The sequence below is a fragment of the Ascaphus truei genome, chromosome 12 (assembly GCF_040206685.1).
Source record: "Ascaphus truei isolate aAscTru1 chromosome 12, aAscTru1.hap1, whole genome shotgun sequence".
Taxonomy (NCBI): domain Eukaryota; kingdom Metazoa; phylum Chordata; class Amphibia; order Anura; family Ascaphidae; genus Ascaphus; species Ascaphus truei.
Genome location: NC_134494.1, coordinates 5,713,015 through 5,739,777, shown reverse-complemented (window position 1 = coordinate 5,739,777; position 26,763 = coordinate 5,713,015). Strand labels below are relative to the sequence as shown.

Here is a 26,763-nt window from a genome sequence, read left to right as displayed (position 1 = left end):
CATGTCTTCTGCTTGGTCTGAGCAGCCCTAAGGTTGTCCTGTGCCAACCCCATGAGCATCTCTAACCGGTCTCTGAGATCTACCACATATTGAAGCACAGAAGCATCAGTATTGGTAGCTTCCCCTTCCCATCCCTCTTGGAATAAGTCCAGAGGTCCACGTACCTTGCGACCGTATAGCAGCTCAAAGGGAGAAAAGCCTGTGGATTCTTGTGGTACCTCTCGGTATGCAAGCAGCAAGTGCTGCAGGTGAATCTCCCAGTCCTTCCCCTCTGCCTCTATAAACGTCCTAAGCATCTGCTTTAAGGTACCATTGAACCTCTCACATAGTCCATTGGTTTGGGGGTGGTAAGGGGTCGTGCGCTGGTGCTTCACTCCGCACGCATCCCAGAGACACTGTAGCAATTCACTCATGAATTGCAACCCTTGGTCAGTTAGGTCAGAGATCGGACTCCTGACGAAGCTGCCACGCCAGCGAAACGCGTTGAGTGAACTAGCAGCAGTCCAGAAGTGTGCTCTGAATGCCCCAGAACCCGTGTGGATCCATTCTGTGTCCGATCACGAAACCGGAAGTGACGCAACGGGCCGAACAGGAAGTGATGCGACGCGACCTCGGGAGAAGGGTGGATGCTGTACACCTATGCTGCGCATCAATTGTTACGTGTCTAAGCACTTGTTGCTCATGTAAGTGCAATGACAATTGCCTTTTTTGAATATATCATCAGTGAACATACAATGTTGCACTAGAGTTGTCTTTCTTTCATTCTGTTAAGGGTTTGTCCTGCTGACATCAGGGAGTGTATACAAGCAAGATCCTCCTATACATTGCAGAGTCTTCTCACCACTCTGTTATTCAATGCTGTATGACCACTGGGAGAATGTGAGTCCCCAATCATGATTCCTGTTTCAATTGCTGTAATTGTGTAGACATATTGCACTATTTTATATTTTCTTCCCTATATATATGGTGAAACCTGCGCTACCCACGAGCTTCTCCTTACCTCTCTAGGGAAACCTACCCTAATGAAAATGGTAAACAAAGCCTTAGCGACTGCCTTAGCGTCAATAGTAGCCAGCGCTACAGCCTCAGGGTACCGGGTGGCAAAATCCACCACCGTGAGAATGTAGCGCTTCCCTGTCCAGCTAGGAATCATAAGGGGGCCCCACAAGGTCTATTGCCACCCGCTGAAAGGGTTCCCCTATTACCGGTAACGGTCTCAGGGGTGCCTTCACACGATCAGCCGCCTTACCTACTCTCTGGCAGGCATCACAGGATCGGCAGAAATCTGCCACCTCGCTGGATGCCCCCGGCCAGTAGTAACGCTGCAAGAGCCGGGCTCTCATGCATGCGACCCCCTGATGCCCCGCAAGCGGGATGGAGTGGACAACCCATAATAACTGTGGCCTATACTCCGTGGGTACCACTGTCGCTTGCCAGTCCAAACCTTATCTAACCCTGTAGCCCCCTGCTCTCTATACAAAAGCCAGCGGTGCCACAGGTAGTAATCAGACCCCTCACTAGGCTTAGACTCGGACGCCCGAAGTCTCATGCCCTCCAAGGTGGGATCAGATTGCACCGCTTGCCTTAACTGAGTGCCTAATTCTGGCCATCCCACCCGGTCATACCTGAGTCAGGGGGACAGGGACCAGTAAGTCAGTGTCAGAAGTGGACTGAGTCTGGCTTACCTGTCTGGTCTCCGCAGAGACTAGTGGAACTGTAGGTCCCAAATGCAGGGGGACAGGGGCTGCTTCTATGATCTTCGCTGACTGGCTCCTGGTAATCGCTTCACCCGGTGCAGCAGGCGTCAGCTCAGTAGTAAAAACACACATAACATGCTCCAGATCGTTGCCAAGGAGCACCTCAGCATCCAACCCGGGCAATACCCCCACCTCCCTCATTCTACAACCCGCCCCCCCGTCCAAAAAGAACCGGGCAACTTGGAGTGACCGCAGTCTTCCGTCTGGCATGGCCACTTGCATCCGGTGCCCGGGAGCAAATTCTCTGGCCGCACCATATCAGGGCGAACCAGAGTCACGGTGGCACCGGAGTCCAGCAACCCGTCCACCTGCCGGTCTCCGATGGTCACCCTCCGCAGATGCTTCTGCCGGGCATCATTGCACTGCAACCCAACTGGTGCAACCTGATGCCCTCCGTTCTCCATTGCAGGCCCTGAGGTGGTAAGGGTTGGTGCCATCGTGGTCATCCCTTTGTTGGCTGGCGTCACGGCTGCGCTGGGTCCCTCCGATGGTGCCAGTCGCACACGGGCAACTGGTTTCGCTGCTTGGGAGCGGTGCCCCTGATGGGGTCCTGCAGACCGGTCCCGACAAATCGGGTCTAAGGTGCCCGACCTTATTGCAGGTAAAACACCTCCTCTCGTGTTTAAATTCTGCAGCTTTTGGCGCTTTGCTTGCTGCTGCAGTTTTAAGTGTCCACTGAGGGGTAGTTTTAGCTCCCTGGGCTGCTCTGGCCCCTCCTTTGGGAACTGCTGGCTCGACCAAAGCAATCCTGCTGGCCACATACTCGTCGGCCACCCGGGCAACGTCCTCCTAGGTTATTTATTTATAAAATGGTTTACCAGGAAGTAATACATTGAGAGTTACCTCTCGTTTTCAAGTATGTCCTGGGCACAGAGTTAAAATGACAAATAATACATGGTTACAAATATAGTTACATAAATGAAAAGGGTATACATTATATACAATACATTGCATGCACAGTTAGAGATAATATATATTATAGGCGTATGTAACACTTACAGACCAGATTAAAATGTGAGAGTCTTGGGTATTTCTTTAAATGGTGTTAAAAAACCTGGTCTGCTGTGACAGTAACTATATACAAATATATTCGGGACCATACTAGGAGCTTTCAAAATAATTATTCATCTCATGGGCAGTACAAAGGACACAGGGTCATTCCTTAAAGTTGAAGAAAAGGTCATTTCACCAGCAACAAAGGAAAGGGTTCATTACAGTAACAGCAATTAAAAAGTGTAATACATTACCCTATGGAGACTGTGATGGCAGATACAATAGATATCTTCAAAAAAGGTTGGACATCTTTTTATAAAGGATTACAGTGTATACCAAATACGTAAGCATGGGAAGGATGTTGATACAAGGACAAATCTGCCAATATTTGGAGTCTGGAAGTAATCTATTTTTCCCCTTATGAGATCATTAGATGATATTTCCCTGGGGGTTTCTGTTTGCCTTCTTCTGGATCAATACACTGTAGGTACAAATATATGATATTTAGTCTGTCTACATTTAGCATAGTTTGAACTTGATGGATGGATGTCTTTTTTCAACCTCATCTACTATGTAACTGTCACTAGTTCTCCTAATTGATACTATAACAGTTAACTATTACATTACAAATTACCTAGGTATGCCTACATATACCACAGTATGCATAGATTTCAATCAGTGTTGCAGCAGAAAACGGCATTGTCACGAGAGCTTGCGACAGGCTGTAATTTACACCAAAACTATATATAAATATATATATACCTGGGTTTGAACTGGGACGAGACTTAAGATATGATAAATATAATTTATTCCTTGATAAAGGTGAACACAGCAAATATGTACAAATAACAAGCAAAATATAGACACTTACGTAAAAGGGAAATGATGAAGCAGTCACAGCTGGACTGGCAGTTCATACAGCACTCTTCATAGTCATAAAGACACCCAAAAGCATGAAAAGACCTCGGGCAGGAAGACAGTGCATAGCGTTTCTCTCAGCAATCAGGAAACCATTCAGGTGGTATCAGGTTACCATATCAGCAAACGAAAACGAATGAAGACTTTGCATGAAGACCAAAAATGAAGACAAAGGATAGATGGGGAACAGCAGGTTATAAACCTTTTCTCCCTCTATCTGTAACGTTAAAAACCTGTGATTGGTTTGCAATTATCTCCAGCCAGTCTTTGATGGGGGAACACATTTTAGGACAGGCCCCCCTGCTAGCTGGCACATGTGCAGTAGAACTCTGGGGTCTCCTTTCTGAGGCCCCACATGTGCAAATGGAATGCCAGGCCAGCTACCCCTCCGGATCTTGGACAAGATAACCTGTGTTGGACAGTGATAAGTGGGACACTTAAAAACTGCTATGGTATGCGCCTCCCCCATACTCACAGACAGGGAGGGTAATAAAACCTTTTGAACAAAACTTAAGTTCTAGCCATTGGGAATCTAGGGCCATCTGTCATCCTGATAGCTTCAGAGACATTCCTTTGAAGCTTATCCATACCTTAAAATACAGTATTAAGCATAAAACATAAACGTATTAAAATATCTGGTTCTGTTCGGTCGGGCAGAACCAAACTTCCCAGTTCTCATTGCCAGAAAACACAAAAAACAAAACTGTGCGCTACTACCTAACTACCTATAAAGTTTAAATGTATAAATATATACAGTGCAGTGACTATACCATCAATTTAGTGATAAAAAATGTATAAAAAATTAAACCACAACTCCCACAGTGAGGTAGTTAAACATTAAATAATAAGTGCCACATAACCGTGTTGGGGATAATGGCGTCTGCAGCTGTAAACGCAGGGGTGGCTCAGCACCCCACACACACTAAGAAAAGGGAAACAAAAGAAAACAGTGCACAACGCCAAATAGTGAAGCAAATTCAACAATATATTATAGATTTAAAAAGGGGGTAATATATCTGCGTACATAAAAAAGGTTGGTAAAAGGCATGTAGTGTGTATCACACTGTTTACCACTCGGCTGTTAGCTGTAGATTCAGGTGCTTGCTTCCCTCTGCTGCTGCAGCTCAGTTGATTCTGGGGCAGGACGTCAGTCTTTTCACTCCCAAGGGGATTTCCCTTCATGCAGCCAGGTTCAGCAGCTGGTACTGGGGCTCAGTGAAATCGCTCCTGCTTCCTAGCCGATATGAAGCTGCTCCTGTACCTTGGCAGGTGTATCCTCTGCAGAGAGGTTAAAACGCAGCTTGCTGCTGTCTTCACAGCAGTGGTGGATTCAATAGGGAAGTTTGAACAGTCTTACAGAGTCTCTCACAAGTGTCCAAAACAGCACACAGGATGAAATAAAAACAGGACAGGCCAACACATAGACAAAGGCCAATGTAAGCAGATATAAGGCAATAGAATGTTACATCCAACTAGTTTCGTAGAATTAACTACTTCTTCAGGGAATAATTAGGCCATTACCCAGAGGTCTTAAATACCTCACATAGATACCTTATTGGTCAACCAATTAGGGATAGACCAATCATCTATAATAGGTAATGGTCTGCGTGATAGGGAAGATGTGTAGTTTACTTTTAAAACAACAACTTTATTAACAAGAAAACAAAAACAAAACAATACCTATTTAATATAAACTTACATATAGACAAAATCTAGCATAAATAATTAAAAACATGCTGGAATAAAAGAAACACAATATTAGTCGACTTAAAATAGACACCATCATTACTTGCATAAAAAGATGTAACTAGAAAAAAGCGTAGGATAAAGAAAGGAAAACAGAGATACAGAGATAAATGATACATCCCCTAGGTACAGAGGGGTGGTGAGCTAAAGATTCAATAAAGTGCCCAAATATCCACATCCTCATTTAACCCCTTAGGGGACATAGTATCTAACTTATGTATCCAATATGTCTCTTTAGAAGACAATGTTTTAACTCTGTCCCCTCCTCTTCTATTTATAGGAATCAACTGAATCCCCTTAAAAGTGAGACTTGACGGATCTTTATTATGGTGTATCAGGAAGTGTCTAGATACACTATGTTTTTCAAAACCATTTTTAATATTTCTGACATGTTCCTGAATCCGAACTTTAAGGCTGCGTTTGGTTCTGCCTACATATTGATACCCACACGCACATTCCAATAGGTATACAATATGTGTAGAGGTACATAGAATAAAGTCATCAATATTAAAAACTTCCTTCGTTACTTGTGAATAAAAAGTGTATTTGTCAGGATGTTGGTATTTACAAATCGTGCAATTACCACAGATATAGTTGCCTTTTGGTTTAGGCCCTAGCCAGTTCTTTTTCGATGTAGTATTGCTCTTACTTATAAAAACATCACTAGGAGCTAACAAGTTTTTGATATTTTTTGCTCTCCTGTAAATAAACCGTGGTTTAACGTCAAGATGTGATCCCAAAATGGGATCATTGCACAATATACCCCAGTGTTTGTTAAAAACCTTTTCAATGTCTCTATGAACCGAATTAAAGTCTGTAATGAAAGCCACATTAAGAGTGTCCTTTTTTGTGTTTTGACCTTCTTTATTTTTAATCGTGGATCTATTTTGAACTAACATATCCTTACGATCCATATTACGTACCCTTATGATCTCTCTTTCTAGAAGTTCCTTAGGATATCCCCTCTCTCTAAATCTCCAAAATAATTTGTTAGCCTGTTGGTTGAAAACCTCTAAACTACTACAGTTACGTCTGAGTCTCACAAATTGCCCCCCTGGTATGTTGTTTATCCATGTCTTTTTGTGATTACTATTCGCCATCAGCACATTGCTGGTATCCACCTCCTTAAAGAAGGTCTCAGTCTCCACGGTGCCATCCATTTTGGAAGTTAATCTTAAGTCCAAAAAATCTATCTGGGTGGCATCCACCTTGTGTGTGAACTCAAGGTTGTAGTCATTCCTATTAAGGTTGGCTACAAATGCACTTGCTGAATCGTAATCACCATCCCACACACACAGGATGTCGTCTATGTAGCGTCTCCACACAACGACATTCCTGTGGTATGGTTGGTCGGGCATGATAAACTGAGACTCCCACCTTCCCACGTACAGGTCTGCAAAGCTGGGGGCAAACCTAGTACCCATTGCAGTTCCGCAAACCTGTAGGTAGAAAGTGGAGAGAAACAGAAAATTATGTTTCAATATGAAACTGATAGACTCTAGGACTCGTAAGGATATGTTAGTTCAAAATAGATCCACGATTAAAAATAAAGAAGGTCAAAACACAAAAAAGGACACTCTTAATGTGGCTTTCATTACAGACTTTAATTCGGTTCATAGAGACATTGAAAAGGTTTTTAACAAACACTGGGGTATATTGTGCAATGATCCCATTTTGGGATCACATCTTGACGTTAAACCACGGTTTATTTACAGGAGAGCAAAAAATATCAAAAACTTGTTAGCTCCTAGTGATGTTTTTATAAGTAAGAGCAATACTACATCGAAAAAGAACTGGCTAGGGCCTAAACCAAAAGGCAACTATATCTGTGGTAATTGCACGATTTGTAAATACCAACATCCTGACAAATACACTTTTTATTCACAAGTAACGAAGGAAGTTTTTAATATTGATGACTTTATTCTATGTACCTCTACACATATTGTATACCTATTGGAATGTGCGTGTGGGTATCAATATGTAGGCAGAACCAAACGCAGCCTTAAAGTTCGGATTCAGGAACATGTCAGAAATATTAAAAATGGTTTTGAAAAACATAGTGTATCTAGACACTTCCTGATACACCATAATAAAGATCCGTCAAGTCTCACTTTTAAGGGGATTCAGTTGATTCCTATAAATAGAAGAGGAGGGGACAGAGTTAAAACATTGTCTTCTAAAGAGACATATTGGATACATAAGTTAGATACTATGTCCCCTAAGGGGTTAAATGAGGAGGTGGATATTTGGGCACTTTATTGAATCTTTAGCTCACCACCCCTCTGTACCTAGGGGATGTATCATTTATCTCTGTATCTCTGTTTTCCTTTCTTTATCCTACGCTTTTTTCTAGTTACATCTTTTTATGCAAGTAATGATGGTGTCTATTTTAAGTCGACTAATATTGTGTTTCTTTTATTCCAGCATGTTTTTAATTATTTATGCTAGATTTTGTCTATATGTAAGTTTATATTAAATAGGTATTGTTTTGTTTTTGTTTTCTTGTTAATAAAGTTGTTGGATGGATTCTAGTGTGTGTGTGATGCAGACACTGATTAACCAGACATTACAAGGGAACAAGGGAACAGGGGAATACACATGTACATGTCATTACAGGGGTTAAATCACAGTTCTGGGTCTTAGCCCAGTTAACCCTTTGACTCCCAGGTGAGGTCAGGGGTGGCCAAATGGGGTGCAACCCTTTTAATCCCGGGCCAAATCCCCTCCATCGTCACAGGCATATCAGGGCGAGCGTTTGCAATTGTAATTTCCCTAAAATATATATTGTTCCATTTATTTTGTGTATTTTTTTTTCATGGGATATTGTAAATTTTTGAGAGAGGGAACACAGGGCACAACGGATTTGAAATCCAAACTCATTTATTGAGCCAAACACAACGTTTCGACCGTCAAGGTCTTCATCAAGTGACATAGTGGCATAACATGCAATCCCAATAACAACATTTAAATAGCACCACAATCCCCATAATGCAATATGTCCAATTAGCAAATGATAGAAAACATGTGATACATATCTCCATTCCTCCAATGTCCTTCCTTCTGAAGTAATCATTAGCTTCCTTCAGCTGCCTCATGAGTCTATCAATCTGTGATTTGTAAATGTTCACATGAATAGTTAGAGGGAGACAACACTTAGTGAATTATCTTGTGTTTGAAAAGATTTTATTTTGACTGAAGCTTTTCTCACATTCAGAACAGTTATACGGTGTGACCCCTGAGGTGGAGTCTTTGGTGCCTAACAAGAGTTGATTTGTAACTGAAGCTTTTCGCACATTCAGAACACATATAAGGTATCACTCTTGTATGAATTATTTGGTGTGTAACAAGACTACATTTATGTTTGAAGCTTTTCCCACATTCATAGCAGTTATAGGGTGTCAACCCTGTGTGGATTCTTTGGTGTGCAACAAAACTTGATTTATCCCTGAAGCTTTTCCCACATTCAGAGCAGTTATAAGGCTTCACTCCTGTATGGATTCTTTGATGCGTAACAAGATGTGATTTAGTACCGTAGCTTTTCCCACATTCAGAGCAGTTATGAAACTTCTCCCGTGTGGATTATTTGGTGTTTAACGAGAGTTGATTTCCGATTGAAGCTTCCTGCACATTCAGAGCAGTTATAAGACTTTACTCCTGTATGGATTATTTGGTGTCTAACAAGAGTTGATTTGTCATTGAAGCTTTTCCCACATTCAGAGCAGGTATAGGGCTTCAACCCTGTATGGATTCTTTGGTGTGTAACCAGATGTGATTTATTACTGAAGCTTTTCCCACATTCATAGCAGGTATAGGGCTTCAACCCTGTATGGATTCTTTGGTGTGTAACAATATCTGATTTCTGATTGAAGCTTTTCCCACATTCGGAGCAGTTATAGGGCTTCACCCCTGTGTGGATTTTTTGGTGTGTAACAAGATGTGATTTATCAATGAAGCTTTTCCCACATTCAGAGCAGTTATATGGCTTCACCCCTGTGTGGATTCTTTGGTGTGTAACAAGAGTTGATTTCTGATTGAAGCTTTTTCCACATTCAGAGCAGTTATAGGGTCTCACCCCTGTATGGATTATTTGGTGTGTAACAAGAGAATGTTTATGACTGAAGCTTTTCCCACATTCAGAGCAGTTATAAGGCTTCTCCATTGTGTGGATTCTTAGGTGTGAAACAAGATGCGATTTTTGACTGAAGCTTTTCCTACATTCAGAGCAGTTATAGGATTTCATGTCTCTGCTCTTTAAACCCTCTTTGTGGCGTCTGTAAGTTTAGTAAAATGCTGTTGATGTATAGGAATGCTCTGCCAAGATTCTTGTAAACTTCACCCAATCAATTGCCCAAAAATGGAAGTCCTTAAAACATATATACATTAACACCTCCTGTAATTTATGATGTTTGAGATATTTCTTATATTGCTTCTTGTTCACAGATCAGTCATGGGCTGAAGATACATCTATGGTGAGAAAACGTATTAATGTAACATTGCAATGCAACAAAATACATTTGAATGTGAAAGACACATGTTAATTGAGTTCAACATGTATAAACTTCAAATTGTGCAACTGAATCATATCATTAAAGTTATATTGTTAAATTATAGTTATATTTCCATTCACCCAGAGGAAGGCAAATAAACAGTCCAATTAATCATTTTCCAATAATGTCTCATAAATGGAAATAAATATTCCTCCCCCTCCTCCCCGTAAAGGAAATCCAATTTCTCCCTGGATCAATGTTCTTCATATATTTAACTAGTTCTGCATATCTATTTAGAAATGAAAGATATAAACTACACAAATGTCCCTTTCAAAATTACGTGTATTGTCCTTGAATATATTTGTAAATGGTATTATAGGCTAAGACTCTGACAATTCCTTCAATTCTGAAAGCTGATTGGAAAATTTGTGGACACTATTCATTCAGTAATGAGCCGTAATTTTTGGCACCTTGCCAATTTTTCATTTCCTTTTCAGCTTTTAAACAGGGGAGGTGATAGGATAGGAGGCAGCAGCCAGGCACGTTGTGTGTATTGAACAGATGCTAGTGTGTGTATTGAACAGATGCTAGAGTGTGTGAGAGTCTGTGAGTGTGTGAGTGTGTGAGTGTGTGAGTGTGAGAGTGTGAGAGTGTGAGAGTGTGAGAGTGTGTGAGAGTGTGAGAGTGTGTGAGTGTGAGTGAGTGAGAGAGAGTGTGTGTGAGAGAGAGTAAGAGAGTGAGAGATTGTGAGCGAGAGGGTGTGAGTGAGCGAGAGGGTGTGAGTGAGCGAGAGGGTGTGAGTGAGCGAGAGGGTGTGAGTGAGCGAGAGGGTGTGAGTGAGCGAGAGCGAGCGTATATATATATATATTTATTTATTTTATACATTTATTTTATTTATTTTAAAATGGCGGCGATTGCGCATCCGCAGAGCCGAGGTCCCGCAGGGTGTCCTGCCTGCTGCTTGTGAGCCTGGCCCGGCCCGCTCCCCCCCTCCCAACGTGGGACGGAGGGCGGGGACGCGCCAACCCTGCATCCCCCGCATGCGCCTCCTGCCCCGTGCTGCAGCCGCGGGGGATGCTGCAGCCGCCTACCAGCCTCGCGCCTCGCCCCCAGAACTCACTTCCCACGCGCAAACCCAGCAGCTGCGGAGGATGCTGCAGCCGCCTGGCATCTCGCCCCCCCCAGCTGCTCACCTCCCGTGCGCCCCTCGCCTGTGCATTCCCCGAGCCCACCTCCCGCATCCTCCCCCCACGTGCCCACCTCGGGCAGCTGCCAAGGGGAATTCGGGGGCCGGAGGGGGGAAGCAGCAAGGAAGCAGGAAGCAGCACCCACCCGGTCAAGGTAAGTCACCCACTCAACCCAAACAAGCCAGTCACAGTCACCCAAACAAGCCAGTCACAGTCGGTCACCCGCCAGCCAGTCACAGTCACCCGCCAGCCAGTCACAGTCACCCGCCACAGTCACAGTCACCCGCCAGCCAGCCACAGTCACCCGCCAGCCAGCCACAGTCACCCAGCCACAGGGACCCAGTCAGCCAGCCACAGTGACCCACAGTCAGCCAGCCACAGTCACAGTGACCCACAGTCAGCCAGCCACAGTCAGTCAGTCACAGCCGCAGTCAGTCAGTCAGTCAGCCGCAGTCAGTCAGCCGCAGTCAGTCAGTCAGCCGCAGTCAGTCAGTCAGCCGCAGTCAGTCAGCCGCAGTCAGTCAGTCAGCCGCAGTCAGTCAGTCAGCCGCAGTCAGTCAGCCGCAGTCAGTCAGTCAGTCAGCCGCAGTCAGTCAGTCAGCCAGCCAGTCAGTCAGCCGCAGTCAGTCAGCCGCAGTCAGTCAGCCGCAGTCAGCCAGCCGCAGTCAGCCAGCCGCAGTCAGTCAGCCGCAGTCAGTCAGCCGCAGTCAGTCAGCCGCAGTCAGTCAGCCGCAGTCAGTCAGCCGCAGTCAGCCAGCCGCAGTCAGCCGCAGTCAGTCAGTCAGTCAGTCAGTCAGCCGCAGTCAGTCAGCCGCAGTCAGTCAGTCAGTCAGCCGCAGTCAGTCAGTCAGTCAGCCGCAGTCAGTCAGTCAGCCGCAGTCAGTCAGCCGCAGTCAGTCAGTCAGCCGCAGTCAGTCAGTCAGTCAGCCGCAGTCAGTCAGTCAGTCAGCCGCAGTCAGTCAGTCAGTCAGCCGCAGTCAGTCAGTCAGCCGCAGTCAGTCAGTCAGTCAGCCGCAGTCAGTCAGTCAGTCAGCCGCAGTCAGTCAGTCAGTCAGCCGCAGTCAGCCAGCCAGTCAGCCGCAGTCAGCCAGCCAGTCAGCCGCAGTCAGCCAGCCAGTCAGCCGCAGTCAGCCAGCCAGTGTCAGCCACCAGCCAGCCAGTGTCAGCCACCAGCCAGCCAGTGTCAGCCACCAGCCAGCCAGTGTCAGCCACCAGCCAGCCAGTGTCAGCCACCAGCCAGCCAGTGTCAGCCACCAGCCAGCCAGTGTCAGCCACCAGCCAGCCAGTGTCAGCCACCAGCCAGCCAGTGACAGCCACCAGCCAGCCAGTGTCAGCCACCAGCCAGCCAGTGTCAGCCACCAGCCAGCCAGTGTCAGCCACCAGCCAGCCAGTGTCAGCCACCAGCCAGCCAGTGTCAGCCACCAGCCAGCCAGTGTCAGCCACCAGCCAGCCAGTGTCAGCCACCAGCCAGCCAGTGTCAGCCACCAGCCAGCCAGTGTCAGCCACCAGCCAGCCAGTGTCAGCCACCAGCCAGCCAGTGTCAGCCACCAGCCAGCCAGTGTCAGCCACCAGCCAGCCAGTGTCAGCCACCAGCCAGCCAGTGTCAGCCACCAGCCAGCCAGTGTCAGCCACCAGCCAGCCAGTGTCAGCCACCAGCCAGCCAGTGTCAGCCACCAGCCAGCCAGTGTCAGCCACCAGCCAGCCAGTGTCAGCCACCAGCCAGCCAGTGTCAGCCACCAGCCAGCCAGTGTCAGCCACCAGCCAGCCAGTGTCAGCCACCAGCCAGCCAGTGTCAGCCACCAGCCAGCCAGTGTCAGCCACCAGCCAGTGTCAGCCACCAGCCAGTGTCAGCCACCAGCCACCAGCCAGTCACAGTCAGTGTCAGCCACCAGCCAGTCAGTCAGTGTCAGCCACCAGCCAGTCACAGTCAGTGTCAGCCACCAGCCAGTCAGTCAGTGTCAGCCACCAGCCAGTCACAGTCAGTGTCAGCCACCAGCCAGTCACAGTCAGCCACCAGCCAGTCACAGTCAGTGTCAGCCACCAGCCAGTCACAGTCAGTGTCAGCCACCAGCCAGTCACAGTCAGTGTCAGCCACCAGCCAGTCACAGTCAGTGTCAGCCACCAGCCAGTCACAATCAGTGTCAGCCACCAGCCAGTCACAGTCAGTGTCAGCCACCAGCCAGTCACAGTCAGTGTCAGGCACCAGCCAGTCACAGTCAGTGTCAGGCACCAGCCAGTCAGTGTCAGGCACCAGCCAGTCAGTGTCAGCCACCAGCCAGTCACAGTGTCAGCCACCAGCCAGTCACAGTCTCAGCCACCAGCCAGTCACAGTCAGCCACCAGCCAGTCACAGTCTCAGCCACCAGCCAGTCACAGTGAGCCACCAGCCAGTCACAGTCACAGTCAGCCACCAGCCAGTCACAGTCACAGTCAGCCACCAGCCAGTCACAGTCAGTCAGCCACCAGCCAGTCACAGTCTCAGCCACCAGCCAGTCACAGTCAGCCACCAGCCAGTCACAGTCAGCCACCAGCCACCAGCCACCAGCCAGTCACAGTCAGCCACCAGCCAGTCACAGTCACAGTCAGCCACCAGCCAGTCACTGTCACAGTCAGCCACCAGCCAGTCACAGTCAGCCACCAGCCAGTCACAGTCAGCCACCAGCCAGTCACAGTCAGCCACCAGCCAGTCACAGTCAGCCACCAGCCAGTCACAGTCAGCCACCAGCCAGTCACAGTATCAGCCACCAGCCAGTCACAGTCTCAGCCACCAGCCAGTCACAGTCTCAGCCACCAGCCAGTCACAGTCTCAGCCACCAGCCAGTCACAGTCTCAGCCACCAGCCAGTCACAGTCTCAGCCACCAGCCAGTCACAGTCTCAGCCACCAGCCAGTCTCAGCCACCAGCCAGTCACAGTCTCAGCCACCAGCCAGTCACAGTCTCAGCCACCAGCCAGTCACAGTCTCAGCCACCAGCCAGTCACAGTCTCAGCCACCAGCCAGTCACAGTCAGCTTCTCGCCCGGAAATCAACAGGTCGCTTTCTCCATCCCTCTTCGAAGACGCTGCTGCTTCTCTCCATGAACCCCCATCTCATCCTCCGTAGCACCCATCCACCCAAATGTCCACAGCACGCCATGCACAAGAACCAGCTCGTTAGACCGCATGCTGAATGGGTTAAGTGTGGACATCCCCGGGAATACTACTATGCTGGTAAAGATAGATCTGCTTTTAGAGACCATGCTAAATATGGATCAACGGATGCAGAAGATAGAGGCTGACATAGCGGGGATACATAATTTGCTCGGTGTTCATGCCACTGTATCCCCGACGCCGGAGCAGGAGGGTGGCATGGATGTGATGAATGGGACCTTCGACCGCCTTCCAACACCACGCGCACTCCCTCCACCAGAAGAATTTGTGTACATGTATGCCGTTGAGGAGGATAACATGACAACCCCGTCAAGACCACGCCAGGAGACAACACGGCGACCAAGACAGGAGGAAAGCTTCCTCCCAGACAACCTACCCTCGCCCGCCGCCACAAGCACACCCGCTCACAGAAGAACACCCGATCCCAGAACCCAACCTACATACGCTTGCATCGATACGGTGCCCGACATCATCCTGCGCGAGCTGCCACTGGCACTCAGGGAGAAGTATAGAGTGATGAGTGCTGGTTTACCCCAGAAGGTTGCCATGTTAATTTTTAAGCACCATGTGTCATACTTGGTGTACTGCGGGTGGCCCAAAAATGTAAACTACAAAGGAAATCGCGAAAAAAGGGCGCTTCCTGAAAATTTAAGGACTATTGTGGAGGAATTGCGGCGCTATTTTTCAATTTCAGATCCTTTAATGAAAATCGTTCGAGACTCCATTAATGGCATTTTGTGCCATACAAGGCATCGGCCCTGGAAGGACAATCTGGTGGGGATCGAATTTGCGTGTCTGTTCAACTGTTGTTTATTTTTTTGTAAATGTTTTGACTTTCTGTACTTTAATAAAGGAGATGTTGCGTTTTTTAAATTTTATGAATAAAGAAATGTTTTTAATAACACCATACTGTTGTGCTGTACATGTTTTGACTTTCTGTACTTTAATAAAGGAGATGTTGCGTGTTTTAACTTGTATTAATAAAGAAATGTTTTTAATTACAGTACTGTACACACAGGACCTGCACAATTCCAGTCCCCGAGGGCCGCAAACAGGCCCGGTTTTCAAGGTCACATGACCCCACCGCGTCATTTGAGGTGCGTCGCCATGGCGACGCATCGCCGAAGACCAGGGTGCCAGTACGTTAGTGAGGTTACAGAGGCCTCACGCCTCCCCCGGCATTAAATTAAATGCCTGGGGGAAGAACGCGGGGCCTCTAACAGCCCGCGCCCACAGCAAATTCTCCCGCCCCAGCCTGGCGTGCGTGCAGTGCAGACAGCGGGGCCGTAGCCTCAGAGGGGGACCCTGAACATAAACTGAAGCGTCACAGTCACTTGGCAGGTTTTCAGTTACTTACAGGAGAAGCTGCGTCTGAAGATATTTTCCTCTTGTTTGCTCCTAATAAATGGAAAGGAGATGAACGGTTGGGGCCTCTCTGTATCCAGGAGATGTTAGAAAAGAAATAATTATCCTGACAACGTGAAACAAAAGAAATAGGATATTAATGGGCTCTCCCTATTACACGTGTCAGTTTATAGGTTCTCCCCATTACACGTGTCAGTTTATAGGATCTCCCTATTACACGTGTCAGTTTATAGGATCTCCCTATTACACGTGTCAGTTTATAGGATCTCCCTATGACACGTGTCAGTTTATAGGATCTCCCTATTACACGTGTCTGTTTATAGGATCTCCCTATTACACGTGTCAGTTTATAGGATCTCCCTATTACATGTGTCAGTTTATAGGATCTATAAACATACAGAACACCTACAAGCTCATATTGAACCCCCAAAATAACCACAACATATATAAGCATATAAGTTTCACAGAGGAGTGCTACTGAGCATGGCAATATATATATTTAAAACCAGTGAGACATAACTCTATATTAGTGTTAGGGACCCTTGAAACGTGGTCTGCCGTGCAGTTGGCTCAAGGGCTTACAACAATTTGGCCAAAATGTTAAACTAAAAGACCATTTTATTTATTAGTTATTTATATATGTATATTTAGGCCCTGTACCGTATATAAGTTTCACTGGATGTGCACTGAGCTTTGTCTGTGTTTTATGTTATGTCTCTGGTTTTAAATATATATATTGCCATGCTCAGTAGCACTCCTCTGTGAAACTTATATGCTTATATATATGTTGTGGTTATTTTGGGGGTTCAATATGAGCTTGTAGGTGTCCTGTATGTTTTACAATTCTTGTTCAGCTAGTCTTAGCTGATTGGAGGGTGGCAACCTCCTACCTAATTGAAGCTCACTCCCTCCCACATTTAAATGGTTAAAAGCTCACTCCATGGCATCTCCCACTCTCAGGGGAACTTGCTTGCTTACAGTGTGATTGTGACAAATCTATTACAGAGTGCTTTTCCTGGTAATGTACAGGTTAATAAAAGCTTCAATCAGACTTAGAACTTTTGCAACTAATTTTGACAGATTCATTATAAATCATTCTTCCTGGCAATGCACAGGTTATTAAGAATCTATATTAGTGTTAGGGACCCTTGAAACGTGGTCTGCCGACAGTTGGTTCAGGGGCTTACAACAATTTGGCCAAAATGTTAAACTAAAAGACCATTTTATTTATTAGTTATTTATACATGTATATTTAGGCACTGTACCGTATATAAGTTTTCTGGATGTGCACTGAGCTTTGTCTGTGTTTTATGTTATGTCTCTGGTTTTAAGTTTATAGGATCTCCCTATTACACGTGTCAGTTTATAGGATCTCCCTATTACACGTGTCAGTTTATAGGATCTCCCTATTACACGTGTCAGTTTATAGGATCTCCCTATTACACGTGTCAGTTTATAGGATATTAAGAAAATTTCCAAATGGACCAGCTCGGTATGACAGAAAAACCATTCACATATACAGTAGTGTGCAATCAGAAAGCAGCAGAGCAAAAGGCCCCTGCATTTAACATTGAAGGATAAATAGTAACTTACATTTTAATGGCAGATTATAAAAAGACTTATACAGCGACGTTTCAGGCCTCCATGACCTTTTATCAATCGGAAGTAGCAGCCATTATCTCTGCTAAACCTTATCATGTCTAACACAAATACAAATCTAGGCTCTATTTGTGCAGTGCTAAAACCAGTGTGCAATGTGAATACATATAAACAGTGAAGGTAAGTGAACCCAAAATTAAGCCCCTTAAGGTCAACAATAAATGGGAACAAAAAATAAAAGTGGGGCACTAAGAAACCTCTATTAAGTGAAATAGTGATTACAATGCAAGTATAAATTGGAACAATGTGACACTGGTAATGCATCTGATAAGCAGTGATTGAAAAACAAAAAAAGGGGCTGTGACAAAGGATCCTGACCTGTGCTTCCTGCAGTGTGGAGTGTGTGAGTGTCCGGTGAGCACTGGTACTGTGGGGGGCAGTTGTCAAGGGAACGCACGCATGCGCAGATTATAGCGCAAGCGGCGTCTAATGCAGGGAAGGCTCCAAGGGGACTACAACCCCTAACAGCCACTGGGGCTGCAGAATCATGTGAGCTAGAACAACATATAGGGCTGCAGAATTGACCCTGCACAAGACAGATACATTTCGCGTGTTAGAAAGCGCCAGTCGGTGCTGGGACAGGATAGGGGTAAGAGGGGTGTGTGCAGAGGTCTGTGACCCTCTGCACTAGGCCAGATCCCCCTAGGCCCCAGCTAGGCCCCGACTCACGTTAATAGATTGTGGCTGCTACAGGGACAGGCCCTTATGTAGGGACCCTGCCCCATTAGCTATTTAATAATTGAGGGACACAGCTGCTACGCTGCACGACCCTGATACCTGTGATCTGGGACCAGACTACTGTTGCCGAGACAGAGACTATCTTCACGGTGGATCAATCCATGCGGGAGCCATCCCATGCGGAGGCGGACTCGTCGCAGAGGATATCGTTGGATCGGCGGATCCCTCTTATCTTTCCATTGGCGTGCCGGGTGCTGGAGCACCCGGCAGGTACCTATGTCTTAAAGTGCACCAACCAAGTACACACACCATAGTAGCAGCGCTGACCACATATAGGGGTGGGGGTTGTATACTTCTGGACACCAGGTGGGGTTGGGAGCCGAGAGCCCCATCAGGTACTGTGGACACGGTGTGGGTTACATGGTGGTGGGATAAGGCCCTGCATGGCGACGGTATAGCTGTAAGCAGTAGCGTTATTAGTTCCAGTTACACTGCATATATCTATGTGTCACAGTAAAGGTTATTGTTATAAACTGTGTGCTATTATTATTTGTTCCTGCACAGGGTTATCCCACCTAGTTAGGATCCCGTGCAGGTGGAGGCACTGTCACCTATCGAATCAGGTAAACCTCATGCTCCCAGCGGTGGAGGTTCAGGCCTCCTGTGAGCACAGGTAAAGCACCACACACACCTAAGACGCCTTATCTCTCAGAGGGTGGGGGAAAGTGCGCTACATTTGGAGGCGCTGCTGAGATTTCAGACCTTGGATGCCCATCCAAGCGCGAAATTACACCAGAATCATGTTTGTGCCCTCAAAGCAAGAGGTACACGAATGGGCCTTGGCACACCAAGTATCCCAGCAACACGTGGTCACAGTGGGGGGAGTTTCCACCATTGCGTCTGCATTCACAGTTCGTGAGCAAATAAGAAACTCCCCGAGCCTGGCAAACCGCACGACTCCTAGACTGGAGATATGATGATGCCTTCCGTTGGAATACGGTACTCCTGGCCACCGAGCATGAAATATGCTCAGAGACTGTCCCTCAAGTAATAAAATTACCTGAGCCCTCCTCTAGTCCCAGCAGAATCCAATCCTCTGGCATCCTACCTGCCATTTTCAGTGACCATGGAATAGTGTAAGGAAAATCAAACCACCCCAATCAAGCCCTAGTTCCACTCACTAGAAACTTTAGAAACTTTAACCCACAACAGTTTCTGGCTGATCTTACCAACTGCCCCTGGTACAGAAACGACTTATTACCTGACCCCGATTCTGCGCTCGATTATTTTCAATCCGAGTTCTTAAAACTGATACCCTCGCTCCACCACGCAGAATAAGAGTATGGGGCCCACCTTCCGTGGGTTACAACTTACATTAAAGCGCTCTACCATTTCAGGTATGCCTTGTGGCAAAGCTACAAAATAACTGGCACTACCAAGGATCTTAACTACAGATGCCTGCAGAATTTGCGCACAAGGCGCACAAGGCACGCAAAACTACTCTGACAATCTTCACCAGAATACATCAAATACAGCAAAACTTCTGGAAAGTCATTAATATTTTCCAGCCTTCTAGCATCAACAACCATGTAATATCATTAAGGAGGATAGTACTCTTGACAAATCCCACTGACATTGCAAATGCATTAAATAAATACTTTGTGGGGTGTGCTACTAACTTATTAGCGAAATGCATTCCAAATTACAAACAAAGTCCAATGTGGGAGATCCCCTATAGCCCCACCCTCTCCCAACACTGCCCACAATTTTCAATTTGTCCCAATATCTGTAGAGGAGATTTCACAAGAGCTCCTCAAATTAAAACTAAGCAGCCAATGTGGACCTGATCTGCTGTAATCTAAGTTCCTACGACTTGGTGCCCCAGCTATTGCCAAACCACTTGCTTCCTTAATCAACTCTATTCTGTCTGCAGATCACACATCCCTAAGACCTGGAAAACTGCCAGAGCTGTTCCAATCTTAAAATATTTTTTTCTCTCATTTAGAATCAATCATTGTGAATTAATCACTGTATATGTGGATGTTTATTAATGTAATGGCACTGTATGGACCAAATTGTCAATATAATGGATTTGTGCCATTTATTCCTGTATTTTTATACTACCAAAAGGGAGGTACTTTATATGTTGATCAGACTTTTATCTAGTTGTTTGTTTATTGTTACATGTTGTATTAGTTGTGCGTTCCCCTCTTGATGTTGCTTTAAGCAGTCTGCAGCATCCAAAGTGTGAGGGCTTTAGTCCCTGCTGTTTGTCTCTGTTTAATGATTGGATATCCGGCTGCATGCTGGTTTAGTGTGTTAGGCAGAACTGCCATGGCTCTACTATAGCTATGGATATGATCATTTGGTGCTGAACTCTGACGTTAGGGAGTGCGGGTGGGTGCGCACGCACGACGTCATGATGTTTTCAGCGTGACATTCAAGATTTATAAGAAGGGACCGTATGGGACTGCTTGTTCACTGGAAAACACCAAAAGATGTGAAACGCGTAGGAGGATCTCGGTACCTCGTTTTGGTGATGTCCAACTAATACATTTATTTTTGCTACTATTTTGACCCCGACTCCCTTGGCTGTGCGCTGCTGTAATTTTTGCTTCTCCTACAGTTCCAATACCAGTCTAGTGGTACTGTAGTGGTTACTAGTTTTAAATACCTGGGCATATGATTTGACTCCCATTTAATTCCCATTTGGATTGCACATTGATACCCTGACATCCAAAACCTATGCCAAACTAGGTGTACTTTACAGGAATAAATCCTCCCTAAGCCGGCTGGACATAACACGCATCGCACACCAGATGCAGGTACCAAATATAGACTATGGGGACATAGTATATGGCACGGCACCCGAAATTAACCTTAGCAAACGAGACACCCTCTACAATTCAATATGCCGCTTTGTCCTCCAATGTAACTACAACACACATCTCTGCAAAATGCTCAAAGAACTAGATTGGCCATCACTAGAGTCTAGGCACAAAGTTCATCTTTCCTGTCTTGCCTTTAAATACTCCTTGGGCAAGATACCACCGTATCTGAACAAACTCTCTACCCCTAACGCACGCAGCACTTATCACCTGAGATCTGACTCCAAGGGACTTTTCATGGTCACAAGGTTCAACAAAGTATCCGGCCCGCTCCTCCTTCTAGGCTTGGTCCCTCAACGAGGCCGGGCCCGCTGTGATTGGGGGCCGCTGTGCGGCGAGTTTTTCAGGGATACACGAAAATTGAGATGAGACCTAGCGACGGAGCGCTAGGCCACACCCCCCGGCGGTTCAGCCAATGAGGGCGAACCTGCCGGGCGACGTCATGGCCTCGCCCCCATCACTCCCACCCCGTCTTTTCCCCTGCAGCTCACTGCAGACCGGGAATTCGGCTGCACGCGCCGCCATCCCCGCTGCCTCCTCCCTCTGTGGCTCACTACGTGCTGTGACGCGTCAGCCGGCCAGTGCTACCAGAAGGTGGTGTTCTGAAGCGTTGACGCGTCACGTGGTGCGCGAGTGAGCCAACGAGGAGGTAAGGAGAGGAGCAGGGAAGGAGGGAGGCGGCCTGTTGAGCTGTGTGTGTGTGTCATGGCGCCTCTCTCCTCCCCCCCACTCACTGCGCGCCTCTCTCCTCCCCTCCCTCACTGCGCGCCTCTCCTCCCCCCCACTCACTGCGCGCCTCTCTCCTCCCCCCCACTCACTGCGCGCCTCTCTCCACCCCCCCACTCACTGCGCGCCTCTCTCCTCCCCCCCACTCACTGCGCGACTCTCTCCTCCCCCCCACTCACTGCGCGCCTCTCTCCTCCCCCACCTCACTGCGCGCCTCTCTCCCCCCCCTCACTGCGCGCCTCTCTCCTCCCCCCCTCACTGCGCGCCGCTCTCCTCCCCCCATCACTGCACGCCTTTCTCCTTCCCCTCACGTCGAGCCTCTCTCCTCCCCCCCACTCACTGCGCGCCTCTCCTCCCCCCCACTCACTGCGCGCCTCTCTCCTCCCCCCACACACACTGCACGCCTCTCTCCTCCCCCCACACACACTGCGCGCCTATCTCCTCCCCCCCACTCACTGCGTGCCTCTCTCCTCCCCCCCACACACTGCGCGCCTCTCTCCTACCCCCCACTCACTGCGCGCCTCTCTCCTCCCCCCCACTCACTGCGCGCCTCTCTCCTCCCCCCCACTCACTGCGCGCCTCTCTCCTCCCCCCACACACACTGCACGCCTCTCTCCCCCCCCCCCCCCACTCACTGCGCGCCTCTCTCCTCCCCCCCCACTCACTGCGCGCCTCTCTCCTACCCCCCACTCACTGCGCGCCTCTCTCCTCCCCCCCACTCACTGCGCGCCTCTCCTCCCCCCACTCACTGCACGCCTCTCTCCTCCCCCCACTCACTGCGCGCCTCTCTCCTCCCCCCCACTCACTGCGCGCCTCTCTCCTACCCCCCACTTACTGCGCGCCTCTCTCCTACCCCCCCCCCTCACTGCGCGCCTCTCTCCTACCCCCCACTCACTGCGCGCCTCTCTCCTACCCACCACTCACTGCGCGTCTCTCTCCTCCCCCCCACTCACTGCGCGTCTCTCTCCTCCCCCCCACTCACTGCGCGCCTCTCTCCTCCCCCCCACACACACTGCGCATCTCCCTCCTACCCCCCACTCACTGCGCGCCTCTCTCCTCCCCCCCCCCCCACACACACTGCGCGCCTCTCTCCTTCCCCCACACACTCTGCGCGCCTCTCTCCTCCCCCCACACTCAGCGCGCCTCTCTCCTCCCTACCCCCCACACTCTGCGCGCCTCTCTCCTCCCCCCACACTCTGCGCGCCTCTCTCCTCCCCCCAAACTCTGCGCGCCTCTCTCCTCCCCCCCACACACTCTGCGCGCCTCTCTCCTCCCCCCCACACACTCTGCGCGCCTCTCTCCTCCCCCCACACACTGCGTGCCTCTCTTCTCCCCCCCACACACACTGCGCGCCTCTCTCCTCCCCCCCACTCACTGCGCGCCGCTCCTCCCCCCCTCACTGCGCGCCGCTCCTCCCCCCCCTCACTGCGCGCCGCTCCTCCCCCCCTCACTACGCGCCGCTCCTCCCCCCCCTCACTGCGCGCCGCTCCTCCCCCCCTCACTACGCGCCGCTCTCCTCCCCCCCCCCTTACTCCACGCCTTTCTCCTCCCCCTCACGTCGAGCCTCTCTCCTCCCCCCCACTCACTGCGCGCCTCTCTCCTCCCCCCCCCACACACACTGCGCGCCTCTCTCCTTCCCCCCACACACTCTGCGCGCCTCTCTCCTCCCCCCACACTCAGCGCGCCTCTCTCCTCCCTACCCCCCACACTCTGCGCGCCTCTCTCCTCCCCCCACACTCTGCGCGCCTCTCTCCTCCCCCCACACTCTGCGCGCCTCTCTCCTCCCCCCCACACACACAGCGCGCCTCTCTCCGTCCCCCCCCACACACTGCGCGCCTCTCTCCTACCCCCCACACTCTGCGCGCCTCTCTCCTCCCCCCCACACACTCTGCGCGCCTCTCTCCTCCCCCCCACACACTCTGCGCGCCTCTCTCCTCCCCCCACACACTGCGTGCCTCTCTTCTCCCCCCCACACACACTGCGCGCCTCTCTCCTCCCCCCCACTCACTGCGCGCCGCTCCTCCCCCCCTCACTGCGCGCCGCTCCTCCCCCCCCCTCACTGCGCGCCGCTCCTCCCCCCCTCACTACGCGCCGCTCCTCCCCCCCTCACTACGCGCCGCTCCTCCCCCCCCTCACTGCGCGCCGCTCCTCCCCCCCTCACTACGTGCCGCTCTCCTCCCCCCCCCCTTACTCCACGCCTTTCTCCTCCCCCTCACGTCGAGCCTCTCTCCTCCCCCCCACTCACTGCGCGCCTCTCTCCTCCCCCCCCCACTCACTGCGCGCCTCTCTCCTCCCCCCCACTCACTGCGCGCCTCTCTTCCCATCGCTGCGCGCGCCTCTCTCCCCATCGCTGCGCGCACCTCTCTCCCCATCGCTGCGCGCGCCTCTCCCCTCCCCATCGCTGCGCGCGCCTCTCCCCTCCCCATCGCTGCGCGCGCCTCTCCCCTCCCCCCACTCACTGCACGCCTCTCCCCTCCCCCCACTCACTGCACGCCTCTCTCCTCCCCCCACTCACTGCACGCCTCTCTCCTCCCCCCACTTACTGCACGCCTCTCTACTCCCCCCCACTCACTGCGCGCCTCTCTCCTACCCCCCACTCACTGCGCGCCTCTCTCCTACCCCCCCCTCACTGCGCGCCTCTCTCCTACCCCCCCCTCACTGCGCGCCTCTCTCCTCCCCCCCACTCACTGCGCGCCTCTCTCCTTCCCCCACTCACTGCGCGCCGCTCCTCCCCCCCTCACTGCGCGCCGCTCCTCCCCCCCTCACTGCGCGCCGCTCCTCCCCCCCCTCACTGCGCGCCGCTCCTCCCCCCCTCACTGCGCGCCGCTCCCCCCCCTCACTGCGCGCCACTCTCCTCCCCCCCCCCTTACTCCACGCCTTTCTCCTCCCCCTCACGTCGAGCCTCTCTCCTCCCCCCCACTCACTGCGCGCCTCTCTCCTCCCCCCCCCCTTACTCCACGCCTTTCTCCTCCCCCTCACGTCGAGCCTCTCTCCTCCCCCCCACTCACTGCGCGCCTCTCTCCTCCCCCCACACACTGCACGCCTCTCTCCTCCCCCCACACACTGCACGTCTCTCCTCCCCCCACACACTGCACGTCTCTCCTCCCCCCACACACTGCGCGGCTCTCTTCCCATCGCTGCGCGCGCCTCTCTTCCCATCGCTGCGCGCGCCTCTCTTCCCATCGCTGCGCGCGCCTCTCTTCCCATCGCTGCGCGCGCCTCTCTTCCCATCGCTGCGCGCGCCTCTCTTCCCATCGCTGCGCGCGCCTCTCTCCCCATCGCTGCGCGCGCCTCTCTCCCCATCGCTGCGCGCGCCTCTCCCCTCCCTATCGCTGCGCGCGCCTCTCCCCTCCCCATCGCTGCGCGCGCCTCTCCCCTCCCCATCGCTGCGCGCGCCTCTCCCCTCCCCATCGCTGCGCGCGCCTCTCCCCTCCCCATCGCTGCGCGCGCCTCTCCCCTCCCCATCGCTGCGCGCGCCTCTCCCCTCCCCATCGCTGCGCGCGCGCCTCTCCCCTCCCCATCGCTGCGCGCGCGCCTCTCCCCTCCCCATCGCTGCGCGCGCGCCTCTCCCCTCCCCATCGCTGCGCGCGCGCCTCTCCCCTCCCCATCGCTGCGCGCGCGCCTCTCCCCTCCCCATCGCTGCGCGCGCCTCTCCCCTCCCCATCGCTGCGCGCGCCTCTCCCCTCCCCATCGCTGCGCGCGCCTCTCCCCTCCCCATCGCTGCGCGCGCCTCTCTCCCCCCCATCGCTGCGCGCGCCTCTCTCCCCCCATCGCTGCGCGCGCCTCTCTCCCCCCCATCGCTGCGCGCGCCTCTCTCCCCCCCATCGCTGCGCGCGCCTCTCTCCCCCCCATCGCTGCGCGAGCCTCTCTCCCCCCATCGCTGCACGCGCCTCTCTCTCCCCCCCATCACTGTGCCTCTCTCTCCCCCATCACTGTGCCTCTCTCTCCCCCATCACTGTGCCTCTCTCTCCCCCATCACTGTGCCTCTCTCCCCATCACTGTGCCTCTCTCCCCTCCCATCACTGTGCCTCTCTCCCCTCCCATCACTGTGCCTCTCTCCCCTCCCATCACTGTGCCTCTCTCCCCTCCCATCACTGTGCCTCTCTCTCCCCACCATCACTGTGCCTCTCTCTTCCCCCATCACTGTGCCTCTCTCTCCCCCCGCCCCCAACCTCACTGTGCCTATCTCTTCCCCCCCTACTGAACAGTTATATGGAGGGGAAGGTACAACGATAAGAGGGATAAGAGGGATCACCTGATCTGTTCCCGGGATCACAGGCCTAGGTTTGGATCACGCATGCGCAGAAGCCTGCATGGTGCTGTCAATGCCATCCCTCTGGAAACGTCACATCCTGCTGTTACAGCCAATAGGAGGCTGTCTAGTATTGTACATGCCCACAAGCGCCACTGAAGCCAGAGCCACCGTCTTGGATAAGGGATATGCCCATACTTATGTAATACAGCTTGCTCAGAACCCACATAGAAGATATAATGGCTAATAGGGCCCCCTATATGATCTATTAAGGAAATGATCAAAAATACTTATCAATGTCATATTTCCTCATGGATATTGAACATCATCAATTAATTAATCAAAACATCCCATACAAAAAAGCCCACTCCCACCCGCACAAAAAACAAGAATGGAAATAATAAAGAGAATATACAGAATAAATAAATACACAGTACAATCAATGGCTGGAGATGTACAGGTACAATATGGTGTCCATAATGACGTCATATTACTTGATGAACTGATAATGTTCAATATCCATGAGGATATATTACATTTGATAAGTCTTACTGATCATTTCCTTATTAGCTCATAAATCAACCCCTATCCAAGATGGCGGCTCTAGCTTCAGTGGCGCTTGTGAGCATGTGCAAGACAAGAAAGTCTCCTATTGGCTGTGACAGCAGGATGTAACGTGTCCAGGGGGATTGCCTTGACTAGACATGGAATTGGTAGCACAATGCAAGCTTCTGCACATGCGTGATCTAAACCTAGGCCTGTGATCCCGGGAGCAGATCCGGTGATCACTCTTATCCCACCCCCCTCTTATCCCATCCCCCTCTTACCCCATTCCCCTCTTACCCCATTCCCCTCTTACCCCATTCCCCTCTTATCATTGTACCCCCCCCTATAACTGCAATAAGGGGCACAGTGAGGGGGAGAGAGAGGCACATTGAGGGGGGGGAGCAAGAGGCACAG

General features: G+C 50.4%; 2 protein-coding genes across 3 annotated transcripts in view; both read right to left on the bottom strand.

The window, feature by feature from the left end:
• The window catches only part of LOC142464299 (uncharacterized), a 397,523-nt gene extending 375,994 nt beyond the window's left edge, over positions 1–21,529 (bottom strand). Inside the window, 4 exon segments of the mRNA XM_075567777.1 lie at positions 8,818–8,976; positions 8,978–9,878; positions 15,593–15,706; positions 17,578–21,529. Coding sequence (XP_075423892.1) covers positions 8,818–8,976; positions 8,978–9,654 — 836 coding nt within the window. The 5' untranslated portion in view covers positions 9,655–9,878; positions 15,593–15,706; positions 17,578–21,529.
• LOC142464336 (uncharacterized) overlaps positions 1–25,870 on the bottom strand; it is an 898,100-nt gene extending 872,230 nt beyond the window's left edge. The window contains exon 1 of one of the 2 annotated variants that reach the window (XM_075567845.1): positions 25,807–25,870. The gene's annotated coding sequence lies outside the window, so the exon portion shown is untranslated. The remainder of the gene's footprint in view (positions 1–25,806) is intronic. The other variant, XM_075567851.1, reaches the window with a different exon arrangement.
• Between the last annotated feature and the right edge of the window lie 893 nt (positions 25,871–26,763).